The sequence below is a fragment of the Leucoraja erinacea genome, chromosome 29 (genome assembly GCF_028641065.1).
Source record: "Leucoraja erinacea ecotype New England chromosome 29, Leri_hhj_1, whole genome shotgun sequence".
Classification (NCBI taxonomy): Eukaryota; Metazoa; Chordata; class Chondrichthyes; order Rajiformes; family Rajidae; genus Leucoraja; species Leucoraja erinaceus.
This window is the reverse complement of record NC_073405.1, coordinates 9,296,057-9,311,885: the sequence shown is the minus strand read 5'-3', so window position 1 is coordinate 9,311,885 and position 15,829 is coordinate 9,296,057. Positions and strand designations below refer to the sequence as shown.

The following is a 15,829-nucleotide window of genomic DNA, read 5'->3' as shown; positions in this document are numbered from 1 at the left end:
TGAATTGCTTGTACTCCCTTTATTTGGTTCTTTTCACTTATTACAGTCACCAGAATTAATGACAGCATAATAAAATTGCTCATGTGCTTGTTGTGGATTGAGACCATTGTGTGTCAAGTGTTAAATTATTGGGCAGGTTACAGAATGCATAGATCAACATTTTTCACGTGTGGTGTCATTCTGGGCGAATGCTACGCACAAAAAGGTAACAAAATCAGAACCCAAGCATCAATATACATTTTAATTATCACAATGATACCATCTATCATGATAGTTTTTTTTTCTGGCCAAGAACAGACCCATCCGATCAGAAAAGGCAGCAGATGAAGTTTGCAAAACATGGCTCTGCACGTTGGTGATACCATTGTACTACTGTGACATCCTGCGACTTCTCTTTCTATCCATTTGTGGGAATAGAGTTGATTCACAGTCAAACTATCGGGCATTTCTAGCAGAGGGTCACATAAATTCTGAAAGTCTATTTACAGCAATAAGTATTAAAATAAGGCATGACCGTCAACAGTCCACCAAGCATTAAGTTTATTTTGTTTTTTTAAAGACAGTCTAGATTCAGCACTTGATTCCATCATTTTCTAAGGGAAATTTAAACTTTGGCTATGCTGAACCACAATCACCATTATGAAAAGTGCATGTTTTAGGCAGTTACAATATCAGTTCTGCCTTCTCTTAGGACAGGTCTATAAATCCAACAGTGAAATTAGTTTTCAAAACTTCAGGAGTGATCATTTTTTTTTTTTTAAATGAAAGAATAAATGGGCAAATCGCATAGACTTCTGACGAGTTGAAATCTCCATTTTCAGGAAATAAAATTGTTGTCGCCCCCAAGATTTGTGACCACAATTCCTAACACTTAAAGTACAATAACCGTGATTTCCACCACAAAGCGTTTGTGTTATCACATGTGAGAAAGACTAGGCACACCTGCAAAATAGGCTTCAGGAGTGCTTGAACCACATTGGCCATACTAACTCTCTGAACAGTCAAAGATACCTCTGAGAAAATAATCCTAAATGCAAAAAAAAAAAAAAAAAAAAAGTACTTTAGATTTTTTTAGTCCAAACACAAACCATAACATACAGTCCTCCAGTTCGTGATTAATATATTAGGAAGCATGTGTATCGAAATGTTTATCTTGCAGATCTGGTAACTAAGGCTCAGGGAGAACATTTTTACCCTTCTGTTCTGGATTGTTCCTATTTATAACTCAATAGGCAAATGGACAATATCCACAACAATACGTAAGCATTCAAAAAAATATTATTACCCAACTAAAAATTGAAGGCTATGCAAATAAAATATTGAACTTGATTGTGGATAGCTGCACCAGAAATGGACTACCAGCTAGGAACTGAATCTATGGAAACAACTTCTGTAAAGACAATTCATGGGAAAGGACTTCACCTATAAACTTGATTACATGCAAGATGCAAGTAGTTCGCTCTAGGTAGAAGTTTAAAATCCAAGCAGTTTTAAAATCTACTTATAGATATCAAGAATCTGCTGAGATGGATAATTGGTAACAACCCAGTCTTGTCGGGGGTCCATTTTATGTACCCTAATTTCCTGAGAAATACCTGAAGCCATAAAATAAAACAGGAGATTGAAGGTTCTAAAATGGTACAAGATTCAAATGAAATGTACTTCGAAGTAAAAACAACCATTTTCTAAATAAAATTGTGCATAAAAACATTGTGGTTCAATACCAAAAAAATTGTGTCTTACTGATTAAGAGCAACCGATAAACTAGGATTTGCCTCCAAAATCAAAATTTACTTCAAATTAATTTCTGTCCCAATTGAGACACTAATACATATGGGTTCTAATTCAATAATTGAGGTACTTTTTCCGTTGATTCTTCCATCATAGCTTTTGAATTCCAAACAATTCTCCTCAGTGTAGGAAAAGTGTGACTGGATCTATGACTTGCAGAAACCTACTCTTCCTATTGTTGCTGCCTAGAATGAAAACTTACCAATTTCTCAGCATTTTTCACCTACCTTTGTTTTGGCTTAACAATTGGAACTAGCTTGAGATTTTTGCCTAGAAGCCTTTCAGAGTGTGTGGCAGCAATCTAGTAGATCAACAAGATGATTTGGATTGGGAGATTCTTTCTCAAATATCCTAGTCACAAATAAGAAAAATTGAGATCTGATCTCTTAATATGTGACGGGGAAAATGAAAAAGCTTCAATTTTTTTTCTATTAACTTGGAGACACAAGGAACTGCAGATGCTGATTTATAAAATAATGAAAGAATGTTCTGGAGTAACTCAGCAGGTCTGACTGCATCCCTGGAGAACATGGATAGATGGTGTTTCGGGTTGGGACTCTTCTTCAGAGATACTCCAGCACTTTGTGTCTATTTCTTTGCCCCTATTGAGTTGGTTGCTTTGCCTAGAGACCGTGCTGGAGTAACTCAGCTGGTCAGACACAATCTCTGGAGAACATGGAGAGGTGACGTTTCGGGTTGGGACCCTTCTTCAGAGTTACTGCAGGACTTTGTCTTTTTCTTTCCCCCTATTGACTGGGTTTCTTTATTCAAACCCACCATGAATAGTGCCATTGCAGAAAGGCATATCCACTTCACTGTGCCTGGTGTGACCTTTGAATTACAGTGTTTTGAATCATACAGGTGCTGAAATTCTGATGACAGCCCACTTCCCTGTTCATTTACAACCCTCATGCTACCTGGATCAGAAACTAACTGGTTCAGATTTTGAATAAGATTCTTTTTTTTTTTCCTGTGTTTTATCAGGTCCTATTTCTACCCAGCAATTGTCTGGCTTACAATTTGCAAACATTATACTGTCATTATTACAATTTAAAACATGCTACGTTTCCTACCGCTTTTGAATTCCCTTAAAAAAAAGGTGTGTAGAAACAGTTTTTTTTTAAATTTGCACAATCAGACCCAAAAGCTCTTACAAACTGATATCGAAAGTGCAATTAAGGATGTGGAAAGCCCTCAGTGCATTTCCCCATCACAACAGTACCCAACAATAGTGACTACACCACACATTCACGCGGAACAAAAAAGAGAGGAAAAAAACGAAAAAAAAATTGCTGCATGACTTGCAATTACATAACACTGGAGATAAATGATGGATGTCTTGAGCAGAGTTTGAGACTATATCAGCAGCCTCGTCAAACTCAAAGTAACCACTACCTCTTTCTCTTTCCGAAACTTCTTTTTAAAAATTCAACTGAATTTTCGCCTTGTTCCCACAGTGAAATAATCCTACTTAATGCAGATTTCGGGTGTTTATTTCAAAGACAATGTTTTTTTGTGGATTCCCACAGGAAAGGAAGTAAAAACTTTGCATGGTGTGTTTTGTAAGTCCACCAGAATGAATTTCACAGCAGAGGAGGGTGCCAATGTCAGGAGCCCAAATTGATGGCCCCCAGAGAGGCATGATCTTAGACGACAGCCTGCCACAAAAAGATGGATTTCTGAATCTATCATGATTGGAAAGTTGCAGAGCACACGTGTAAATCTCACAATCGCTTCCAAAGTCACTTGTGGCGCTGAATAGTTTTCCTCTTCCGCCTCTTGAAGAAACAACAGCACCTTCAAAAAAAGAGAACACAAATATTAAACAGATGAAAATCTTCCCTTTTTTCTCTCAACAGTTCGACTGAAAATGAAAATGACAGAAGGGTCTCGACTCAAAAAAGTCACCCATTCCTTCTCTCCAGAGATGCTGCCTGTCCCGCTGAGTTACTCCAGCCTTTTTGTGTCTATCTTCAATGACAGAAGTTACTGCACTGTGGTACTACACTGCAGCTTCACTTTGCCACAATGCTGTTCTTTTTGTAGCTCTACCTTCAAGGTGGTGAACAATTTTCCTGACAGACATCGATTGAAAATTCAATCCACTCCCTTAAATCATGTTCAATTTTTAGTGTTGCCTATTTCTAATAAAAGATCACCAGTCCGAAATGTTCGGTTTCTCACTCCACAGATGCTGCCGCATTTATGAATATGTCAAGCATTTTCTGTTTCTATTACAGATTTTCAATCCCTGCAGATTTTTTTGAAACTGCCGACACGCATCGTTGTCTAAAATCTTTAGGAACTTCAGACAGACTTTAACTGTAAAAACCAAGGAAGGCGCCAATAAATGGTTTGAAGTTCACGCCTGAACAACTGACACCATCAATTGAGACATAGAATTGTGATTTTGCACTTCCTCTATCACTTGACTAGTGAAATGAAGAGGTAAAAAAAGACTTTGCTTGTAAGCTATTTATAACTCAGCATTTAGAAAAAAATGTACATCCTTAATGTTTCTCTTTCATACTGTCCCCTATCCATTAATCCATGCAATTTGAATACAAAATCTTTTAATCTCCTTTGCAAAACACTAATTTACACTGATCCCGTGTAGTTTACCAGGAACAGAACAACTATTAACAGTCTACATCAAACCGTATAAATTATACAAAGGCATTTTAGTCTGCAAAATGTGCATGGCCACTTTTGAAAATATTCTATTAAAAAATTATCAATTTTAGCCCCAGATGTCAAGCTTAAAGTAGAAACATTTTTGCATTAAACATATTCGGTTTGCATTTAATAAATATCTTTAGCTGGTATCATAAGAGTTATTTAAAATCAAGAATTATTTAGGATTTAAATGTTGTTCATGCTTCTATGGGCAAAGATATTACATTCAGATTTAGGAGAAATTCTTACTTGGTATCATCTGCCACTTCTATCTCTGCTGGGGCTGTGATGGGTGCATTGGAGTGCCCTGCCGTTGGGTCGTCTGTGTTTAGCTCTCCATTTGTTGAACTCACAACCTTAAAAAAAAAAAATCAAGAAAATAATTAAGTAAATTTCTAGTTGAACAACTTGGAAGCAAAGTTACAAATGACCAAGTACTCGTCATTTTGTCCAGGAGACAGGACAAGGCAAAAGAAAATAAATACAATTTTAATCAAAGGATTTTATAACTATTTGATGCTTAACAACCATTGTAATGACAAGATAATAATGGAATTGTAAATTCTACACATTTATCAACATTGAAAATATTGATACGTTATACAATATTTTTTGCCCTTCAATGATCATTGAAGGATTATAAAACGTTACTGGCAGAAAGACAATTTCATGGATACATGCCTTTCTACTGTATAGTATGTGCCTTTTCTGAAGGGAGATCTACAGATTTAAATGAATTTGTTAAACATTCACAGTATTTCACACTTGGATTAACAAGCCTCATGTGAGATGGAATTGCAATGTGGTCCATGTCTGTAATTTGCCATACATCAAACTCCTGATCTCAACTACTTTGTTGTGGCAACATCACATAGCAGATCAGATAAACTTTAAACCAAAGGGACAGGAACAGCAGATGTGAGCATGACAAAATTGCTAGCTTGGTTAATAGTTTTCTTTTTACCAGCTAGGATGTTCACATTCTTTGTCCATTCATTCTTGTGGATCTGGCTGTGATTTATTTTAGAGATACAGCGGGGAAACAGGCCATTCGGCCCACCGACCAGTGACGCCCTCACATTAACACAAGCCTACACACACTAGGGACAATTTACACTTGTACCAAGTATACAAACCCAAGCCAATTAACCTACAAACCTGCAAGTCTTTAGGGTGTGGGAGGAAACTGAAGATCTCGGAGAAAACCCACGAGGTTACGGGTAGAACATACAAACTCCATACGGACAGCACCCATAGTAAGGATCGAACCCGGATCTCTGGTGCTGCAAGCGCTGTAAGGCAGCAACTCTTCCGCTGTGCAACCATGTCGCCCCGCTGTTGTTGTTGGCAAGGACAACATTTATTGCCCGTCCTTAATTACCGTTGAACTGAGAAGCCTCCTAGTCCATTTCAGAGAGCAATTAAGAGACAACCATAAGGGGTAGGTCTGAAGTAGAGCCAAGAGAAGAATGGACAAGGATGGCAGATTTTTCACTGAAAGATATTAATGAACCAGATACATTTTATATAAATATCTGGTAGCTTTTGCCTTCGTCATTACGAAAACTAATTGTCATTTTCTTTCCAAATTCTAGAGTGTTAACCACATTTAAATTCCATAGTGGCCCAAATGATGGGATTTGAACTGTACTAGTCCATTAGCTCAACCGCTGCAGCATCATTGGATAGTCAAAGGAACGTAACCTAGTTTGAGACATGATAGTGCAACGACACTGGCAAGTTTATTCCTACAAATAAACTTGGATAACTTTAATAAACATAGAAAATTCTCCCAGTGACCTCTTTAATCAAAGTCACCAAAAGCTTAATTAATTACCCAGTCATCCACTTACAAGTCATTGATCTCATTTTGTTGTGTGGAATGTATATTTTTTCCCATTACTCGTGCATCTTTTACTAATATAGAGCTGAACTGCCTTGGCTCTCTCAAATAAAAACCATGCTAGATCAGAGATATGCAGCACATTTTTTAATGTGTCACATACTTACAGTATATGATAAATGCAGAAATTCAAAATGTTTTGCATGCTATCCAAGCAAATCAGATATTGCTATAGATAAATACAATCAAGCCAGACTCAAGTACAGTACAATAGGTAGAGCAGAGGGAAAGATACAGAGTGCAGAATATAGTTCTCAGCATTGTAGCACAATAGTTCCAGAGACAAATTCTAGTGTTTGCAATGAGGTAGAGGAGAATTATTAGATCAATACCTGGAATGGGAAGCATGTTAAAATTATACAGCACAGAACCCGACCCTGCGGCCGAACTCATCCATGCTGACCAAAAGACCCCATCTAAGTTTATCCCATTTTCTCGTATCTAGCCCATAACCCTCTCACCTTTCCTGACCATCTATCTGTTGAAGTGTTTTTTAAATGCTATTATAGAATATTGTTGAATGAAAGGCTGGCTAGATTAATCTTGTAGACACTGGAATTTAGAAAAATTGTTTGAAGAAGGGTCTCAACCCTAAACATCACCCTATCCATGTTCTTGAGAGATGCTGCCCGACCCGCTGAGTTACTCCAGCACTTTGTCTTCTTCAGTACCCGAGGAATACAGCATTATTCATGGTGCCACCATTTGGCTGGAAACCACATGCTCTCTAAATGGATGTAAAAGTTTCTCCAGCATTGATCAATTTTCTTCCTGGGATAGATAAAGCTGTATCGTTCAAATAGAGTTGATACTCGATCTTGACTGAATCACTAAAGTTGTTTCAACTAATGTATCTTGTTATTTGCACCATCTTATTTTGCACAGATTGACTATCAAATGAGAATGTCTGTGCCTCAAAATTAATTGAATGAAACTTTATTGTGATGTGTACTACATTATCATTCCTCTTTGTTTTGTTACATCCAGTGTCATGTGACCAGGTGATACATTTTCTGACCCTGTAAAAATGAAATTTTAGCCTCAATGTGTAATAGTCCCAGTTTCAACACGGAGGATAAATTGCAAAAAGGATATTCCGACATAGACCACACGATGAACATGCGTACGAACCACTCAATTGAAATAGTTTAGCTTAGTATCCTGTTTTGCAAAGTACAGCATAGGAACAAGCCCATCAGCCCACATTGACTTTGCAAAACAGGATACTAAGCTAAACTAATCTCATCTGCTGCACATGATCCATATCCCTCCATTCCCTGCATATCCATGTGTCCATCTAAAAGCCTATCAAACATCACTATTGTAGGTCTCCGACACCATCTCTAGCAATTCATGCTGGAACCCACCAACCTTTGAGTAAAAACACCAGCCTCAGCACATCTACTTTAAACTATGCCCCTTTCAACTTAAAGCTTTGACCTCTAGTCTTGGACATCTCCACCCAGGAACACGATTCTGACCATCTACCTTCTGTATGCTTCTCGTAATTTTATACACTTCTATCAGGTCTACCCGCAGCCTCCGACACTTCAGAAACAACCTTTCATCAGTGTTAATACTAAACTTGACTAAAAGAGTCCTGTGTTGATTTCCACCCCACATTCCAGCCAATAATAAATCAGACAATTAAAAAAATTGGAATCTCCCAAATGGCTCCTGTTCAAGCCTTTATCAACTAAGAATCCAAAAACTTTAAAAATGTGGGATTTGTGGTAGATTTAATTTGCTCCGTTTTTCCAGAAGTCAATTAACTGCTAACAGTTAAAACATAGAACAGTAAAGCACAAAAACAGGCCCTTTGGCCCACAATGTCTGTGCCAAACATGATGCCAAAGACCATTATTTTTTTACCTGCACATAATCCACATCATTCCATTCCCTGCATTTGCATTCCATTCAAAAAGACTTAAATGACACTAATGTACCTGCCTCCACCACCTTCTAAGCGTTCTAGGCACTCGCCAAAGGTTAAAAAAAAATCTTGTCTCACACCTCTCTTGTAAAACTTTCCCCATGATGGAAAAATCAAAGACTAGAGGGGATAGCTTTAAGGTGAGAGGGGCAAAGAGTGTGACCGTCTTCCCCATCTATATGCCTGTCAAAATTGTATAAATGAAAAGCACTGTCTGGTTGTGCTCGGCAAGTCAACCAGCTATTATTGTTTATAGATAACATGAATACCAAAAATAAACTAGAAATCTAGTTTCACAAAAGGTTGAAAACCCAAGTACGAGTTATGTTCTGTTTTTAAATTAGTTTGCAGAGATCTTTATAAGTAAGAGAGCAAGGAACGGTTGTGCAACTCGTGAAGAAAGTACCTGTACGGAACCGGAAAGCCTCTCTGACGCAGGTTGTGTTTCCAATTGGTGAGCACTGGGCGGGCAACTGGGAGAAGGTTCCCATGCTCCATTGCGATCTGCCAACTGCCAATGTTTAAAAAGAGAGGAGGGGGAGGAGAAAAAGGAAAAAACCCAAAAAACACAAAAGTGAGGAAAACTCATGCTAACAGCAAGCAGATACAGCAATTATATACAAAGCAAATTAGTAAAATCTGCCAAATTAAAAAATGCGTTAGGAGAACAAAATGTCAGTGATGGAGCAACTTCAATAAGCAAGCAAAAACAAAACAGTTAATGCGCAAGAGCATTCAGAGGGAAAAGAAAATGGTTAACGTCCACAGAATAAGCATCTTTTCATCTTGAACCCATTTTAATATTTTGAATTTCAAATTTTTAAAGAAATTCAATCATGTTTTTGTGATAATTCTTGATACAAAGCAGCATGTGATTAGGCAGAAGTTTGCAATTCAAATATGTGCTGGCATGAAAACAAGTCCAAGGACAGTGAAGAAGAAATGAACAGGGGCGGCATGGTGACACAGAGGTGGAGTTGCTGCCTTACAGCGCTCGAGACCCACGTTCGATCCAGACTATGGGTGCTGTCTGTATGGAGTTTGTACATTCTCCCCGTGACCGCGCGGGTTTTCTCCGAGATCTTTGGTTTCCTCCCACCCTCCAATGACGTACAGGCTTGTAGGTTAATTGGCTTGGTAAAAATGTAAATTGACCCAAGTTAGTGTCGGATAGTGTTAATGTGCAGGGATCGCTGATCGATGCGTACTCTGAACTAACTTAAACTAATCGAAAGTAGGGTGCTGACTGGAAACATTGCTTATCCATGTCCTCCAGAGGTAGACTCACAAAACTGATGTAACACAGCAGGTCAGGCAGCATCTCTGGAGAAACGGAAATCAGGTCGAGACCTTTCTTCAGACTCCAAAGATGCTGCTTGATCCGCTGCGTTACTCCAGCATTTTTACTCAAGCTTCCAGCATCTACAGTTCCTTGTGCCTCCATCATAATATTTGTTCTCTTTGAGTTCTGATTTTTGTGGTGTTTCATGCCACTGTTTAACTGTAAACAGGAACCCAATAACCTCAATTACAAACAGAAAAAAAATAAAATTGGTGGCATTGGAATACAAGCGCTTGTGGAATATCATCTGACTTCAAGTGCAACTTTATCAATAATGTACATCAAAGGTGGTTGATCAAACTTAGCATTGATATTGGTTTATTGTCATGAGTACTGAGATGGTGATAAATTGTGTCTTGCTGTCCTGTTAAAACATACCATGCACTTGTACAATCAAACCATAAATAAGTTAAACAGGTTGTGCAAGGTGAAGAATAAACAGAATACAGAGCTATTGTGAAATGGCAGGTTAAAAATAGTAGATGGATCGCAACCAGGCATGTTGGGAGATCAAGACAACATCTTGAACTTACGAGAGGTCCGTTCAGTCGTCTATTAACAGCGGGAAAGAAGCTGCTTCTTAATCTAATGGTATGCACTTTTGAGCTCTTGTAGTGTAGAAGAGAGAATAACCAGAGTGCCAGCAGTCCTCGATTATGTAGGCTGCTCTCCAGAGGTCTCGTGAAGCATTGACAGGGAGGGGCGATATGGAGAGGCTGGTTCATTTGTACCAGCTCATGCCTTGCAAATTGTCCCTAATATTCCTTGCAGCAGTACTAATCTCTTAGAACCATTAGAACAAACAGAGCTCCAGGACGTGGCAGCTACCATCCTAAGACACAAGTGATCTGCAACAAACCCTCAGGCCGTGGGTTCTGGAGCTTATTTGGGCATCAGTTCTTTTTAATTCTTTATAAATGTCACTAAATGTCACATTTCTCTTGGCACAGACTCGACTTGTACTCGCTAGAATTAAGAAGATTGAGGGGGGATCTTATAGAAACTTACAAAATTCCTAAGGGGTTGGACAGGCTAGATGCAGGAAGATTGTTCCCGATGTTGGGGAAGTCCAGAACAAGAGGTCACAGTTTAAGGATAAGGGGGAAATCTTTTAGGATCGAGATGAGGAAAACATTTTTCACACAGTGGTGAATCTCTGGAATTCTCTGCCACAGAAGGCAGTTGAGGCCAGTTCATTGGCTATATTTAAGAGGGAGTTAGATGTGGCCCTTGTGGCTAAAGGGATCAGGGGGTATGGAGAGAAGGCAGGTACAGGATACCGAGTTGGATGATCAGCCATGATCATGTTGAATGGCGGTGCAGGCTCGAAGGGCCGAATGGCCAACTCCTGTACCTATTTTCTAGGTTTCTATTTAAAAACAGTTGAAATACGTTTAAATTTAATTAAAAAAATCTTGCAAACCTTCAATGTATAATTGAAAGCACCCATAACAAGATTTAAAGAAAAAACAATTAAACAAAATGCTTTCATTTAATTTTCCCATCTCAGATCAGCAATTCTATTCAAATGAATGGGGGTCATAGTACAAGTTCAGATGCCCGACACAAAATGTAATTGACTACACATCTCAGCACAACTGAAGCAACACACTTATCCTGAGTTAGCCCCTTGAACTTGGTGCTGAGTCTTGTGGTTTAGTGGATAAGGAGCTCAGAGGTAGCTGCTTGTGATGCTCAACTCTTTCCTGGTTTTTGCACCTGCAATGTGCTGCTGCTCAGTCTCAGAGAAGAACTTATCCATTGGTACACAAAAATGCTGGAGAAACTCAGCTGGTGCAGCAGTATTTATGGAGCAAAGGAAATAGGCAACATTTCAGGCCGAAACCAAGGGTTTTGGCCCGAAACGTTGCCCATTTCCTTCGCTCCATAGATGCTGCTGCACGCGCTGAGTTTCTCCAGCATTTTTGCGTACCTTCGATTTTCCAGCATCTGCAGTTCCTTCTTAAGAACTTATCCATTGTTCTCTTTTGAAGCAAGTATGTTTCAGGATTACTTAGTTTCTACTGTTCTATGCAGAAGTTCAGCTTTGCTGAAGGATGAACTATGCTTCTCAGCTGCAAACACATGGCAATATAAACGAGACCTGTATACTCTTGAAACTAGGTTACTTCTAACTACCACGTAGTTTAGTTCAGTTTAGAGATACACTGCGGGAAACAGGCCCTTCGGCCCACCGAGTTTGCATCGACCCTCGCACATTCAGGCATGAGGCAGGAAAAATCTGAAAAAAGAGGAAACGAGATGGGGGTCCAAGGGGCATCGCCCGAGGTGGAGGTAAAAGGGGGCAGCGCCCCCTACATGCAGAATTTTTTTGATAATTGTACCTTGAAATGACACCGTTTTCTTGCCAGTTTACCCTTAATTTATGCTGTACCTTTTTTATTGTACCTTAAAATAACACATTTTACTTGCTTGTCACATCTTAATTTACACAGAAAATGTGATAATCATATCTTAAAATAACACCTACTCCTTGCTTGTTTACACTTCTCATATTGAAAATATTTTATATTACACCTATTTGTAACATACCTACTCCTTGCTTCTTTACTCAAATTAGAGAGAAGTATCCTTTATCATTGCATTTAAATGCCAAATAAATTTCAAATCCAACTCTTTTAACAGTTAGGATGAAAATGAATATCCAGCTACTTCAAAGATGATCATATTGTGCTACATAGCTACTCAGTCAAATTAAGTACAGTGGACAAAATATTAACAGCTCAACCTGGAATTTAATACATTCATTTTTAATTTAGGGAAGTGTTATTTTCAAATAAAGATTTAATTTCTCTAAATCTATGGGCAAATTATTCTAAAAAAGAAAAATAAGCGAATAATCTTTTATCTTCTTTAGATTGCTGGACATTTCCTGATTGCCAGAATTTGCAAAGTTAGTGACTAATAAGGAATGTTAATTGCTGACTCAATGGCGAGTCCAAGTTGTAAACAAAGGCTATAAATGCAACAATACATTGTATTGCGCAGTCATAAGGCTTCCCGACGGGCTGGGAGATCGTCCAGAGGCCTTTTTCGAGGCGGCGCGGTCTCGATGCTTCACGGATCGTAGCGTAGAACCCCGGCCAGGGCCTCGCGGGTAGAAGCCTGGGTCGGATGAAGCGGCCAACCGGCGCCCGCAGTTGTGGCCTAAGTTGGCACCATGGAAACGTGAAGTGGGGCGTCGATAGGGGTGAAGCCTTGCGCCGATGGTGCCACGGCGGTGGAGAAGCCTCGCATCGGAGCCGACGCCACACCAAATTTCAAAATCCGCGGATGCGCGGAGAAATCTAATGCCTGCACATTAACACTATCCTACGCTAGGATCAATTTACATTTATACCAAGCCAATTAACCTACAAAACTGTATGTCTTTGGAGTGTGGGAGGAAACCAATTATCTCGGAGATAATTCATGCAGATCGTGAGAATGTTCAAGCTCCATAAAGACAAGCACCCGTAACCAGAATCTAACCCAGGACTCTGGCGCTGTAAGCACTGCAAGGCAGCAACTCTACCGCAGTGCCACCATTCCCACTTCTATTGCAAACAAGAATAAGGAGGCAGGATAAAAATCTTCACTAAAGTTAAATTCATGCAAAAGAAAAAAAAAAAGGGGACAATTTCAGCTGATCCCCAAGCTACAAGCTGGAGAGATCTTCCCTGTCTCCCATTCCCAAATAAACAATAACGCTGACAATGCTAACACACTTGGAAAAACAGATGGTCAGAAGCATACGAAAAAGATGTCACAGGCCATTCAGCTCTTCAAACCTACTATCATTCAATATGTCAATGGCTGCACAAGATGGCCGATTCTCTCTCTATACCATAATGCTACTCTCTCTCTCTCTCTCTCTATACCCAATAGAACTCTTATGCATGGACATTTCTCTCTTTTCCTTGCAAATATTTTCAGTGATTTACTCTCCAACGCCATCTGCAGTTGAGAATTTTGCAGGTTCACAATCCTGAGTTGGGATGATTTTTTCCATCTCAGTCCTAAGTGTCGTCTCATGGCCTCTGTCTAGATCTGTCACAAATGTGTACACTTGTGTAGAATCTCTCAACACAGAAATAGCCCAGTAGAGTCTTCAGTGACCAACCACATTTTATTCTCTCCACACTCTTATCGACTCCATCTAAATTTTACCACCCAGCTATGTACTGGGATAATTTATAGATAATTAACCTGCCAAAGTACACGTCTTTGGCTTGTGGGACGAAACCAGAAAACCAGAGCATCTAAAAAAAACCCATGTGATCACTTGGAGAACCACCAAACTTCATTAACTCCAAACAGACAGCATGTGTAGCCAGGATAAAACCTGGGTCCCTGGTGCTGCTGCGCGATCCCCTCATTCTGAACTCAACTAATTCTCTCATGCGGATCCCACCATCCCAAAAATCATTCAGCACACAGGTTGATAAAACTAATTGAGAGAAATTCTGTTGCTGATTGTAAAGACTGGAAGGGGGATATTTGCACTGAAATACTTAAAGGAATGAAAGACAGTCGTCTGTCTTTTTTAATTTTTGTCTTGTTAAATGTATGTCTTTAGTTATTTTTTTTTGTTTTTTTTAGCTGTGTATACGCGGGGGGTGGTGAGGGGGCTGCGGGGGAAACCGTTTAAATCTCTTCCCTGTGCGGGGACCCGACTATTCCCTGTCGGGTCTCGGATGTCATTGGGCCTAACATCGTGGAGCCGGCAGCGACCTCCGGCCGGGACTGACCTGGGGGCTCCAGTTGCAGAGCCTGCGGAACTGAGATCGCGGAGCTGGCCAACTTTGGAGCGGGAAGAGCTGTGGTGGCGTGCGGCTGCGACCCGACTTTGGAGTTCGGAGGCACCAGCCGCAGACCCGGTGGACAGGAACATCGGGAGCTCGTAGGTCCCTGGTGGGAGACCGCTTTTCCGAGCTCCGCAACGGCGACTTCTCCTGCTGGAACCACGGGTTTAAAGGACATGGAGCCGGGGCCTAACATCGCCCGGCGTGGCTTAAACGGCCTCAGGACTTACCATCGCCCGCCGGGGGCTTTAACATCCAAGCCCCAGTTCGCCTCGACACTACAGTTGGACTGCTGAACCGCGGGAGAAGGAACAAAGGGAAGAGATAAAGACTTTGCCTTCCATCACAGTGAGGAGATGTTGGAGACTCACTGTGATGGATGTTTATGTAAACTGTGAAGTGTGGGTCTTGGATTGTTTTGTAATGTAAAAAAACTGTAGAAATGATATTTCATTCAAACCTAGGTTGAATAAATAGCATTCTATTCTATTCTACATTAATTTGGCAGCCATTGCTGTTCCTTCCAGGACATCAACATGCGAGATCATGAACAACTCTGAAGGATAATCACTGATGTAACATAGCAACCAAGATTAATGTTGGAGTTGTGTACAAGCCATCATCTTTGCTCATCTCTATCTAAAATCAAAAGGAGGTTTGGTTCAGGGTTCAGTTTGCAGTGCAGATTCTTTCTATTTTAAATGAGTTCTGCAGTAACGTTCACAAAATGAACATCATCATAATGCATCATTATGGTAAAACCCAGCAGTTTATCCTAATACTTTTCTTTTTAATTCACTTTGAATGTTGTAATCACCATAGCAATACTGAAATACAATGCAATAGGAATCTTTCTTTCATGAATGAGGAATCATTCACTGGATGTGTGTGCCACGGACCTTTATTAATATTTTCATTGGGACCACTTATTCTTTTGGGGAAAGATTACGGACTAAAGGCAAAGCTATTCAATGGTGATATGTTGAATCGTCTCTCTTCACAAGATTCCAGAGACGTATTATGGAGTCATTATTTAACCACATAAACCAAATATACAAATTCACTCAGGGAGAAAGAATGTTGCAGCAGATGCCACTTCTCAAAGACAAGGTCAGTCAGTCCCATTACTAGAAAAATACAGTCTGTGAGCATTATGAACTGGTATGAAAAGAAAAAGATGACGACGTTGGTTATAAAGTAAGAGGTAACTCCATGAAGTGTAGTCTTGGTCAACTCTCCCTTTCCTTTCCCGAACAACTTCATCCCCATTTCAGGAGATGGAATTTCTACCAATGTTTATCTAAACCCTCCAGCGAGGAGTTACCCCAAACCATCTTGCTCTTTAGTTTCAACATATTGCACAGACCCGATTTACTCAT

At 39.8% G+C, this 15,829-nt stretch overlaps 1 protein-coding gene across 4 annotated transcripts in view; it reads right to left on the bottom strand.

The window, feature by feature from the left end:
* Positions 1 to 15,829, bottom strand: part of LOC129711124 (casein kinase I) — a 135,888-nt gene continuing 120,059 nt past the window's right edge. For 3 of the 4 annotated variants that reach the window (XM_055658541.1, XM_055658540.1, XM_055658542.1), the window contains exons 11-13: positions 8,710 to 8,814; positions 4,717 to 4,823; positions 1 to 3,588 (exon numbers count right to left, since the gene is read on the bottom strand). In XM_055658541.1, coding sequence (XP_055514516.1) covers positions 3,534 to 3,588; positions 4,717 to 4,823; positions 8,710 to 8,814 — 267 coding nt within the window. In that variant the 3' untranslated portion in view covers positions 1 to 3,533. The remainder of the gene's footprint in view (positions 3,589 to 4,716; positions 4,824 to 8,709; positions 8,815 to 15,829) is intronic. The other variant, XM_055658543.1, reaches the window with a different exon arrangement.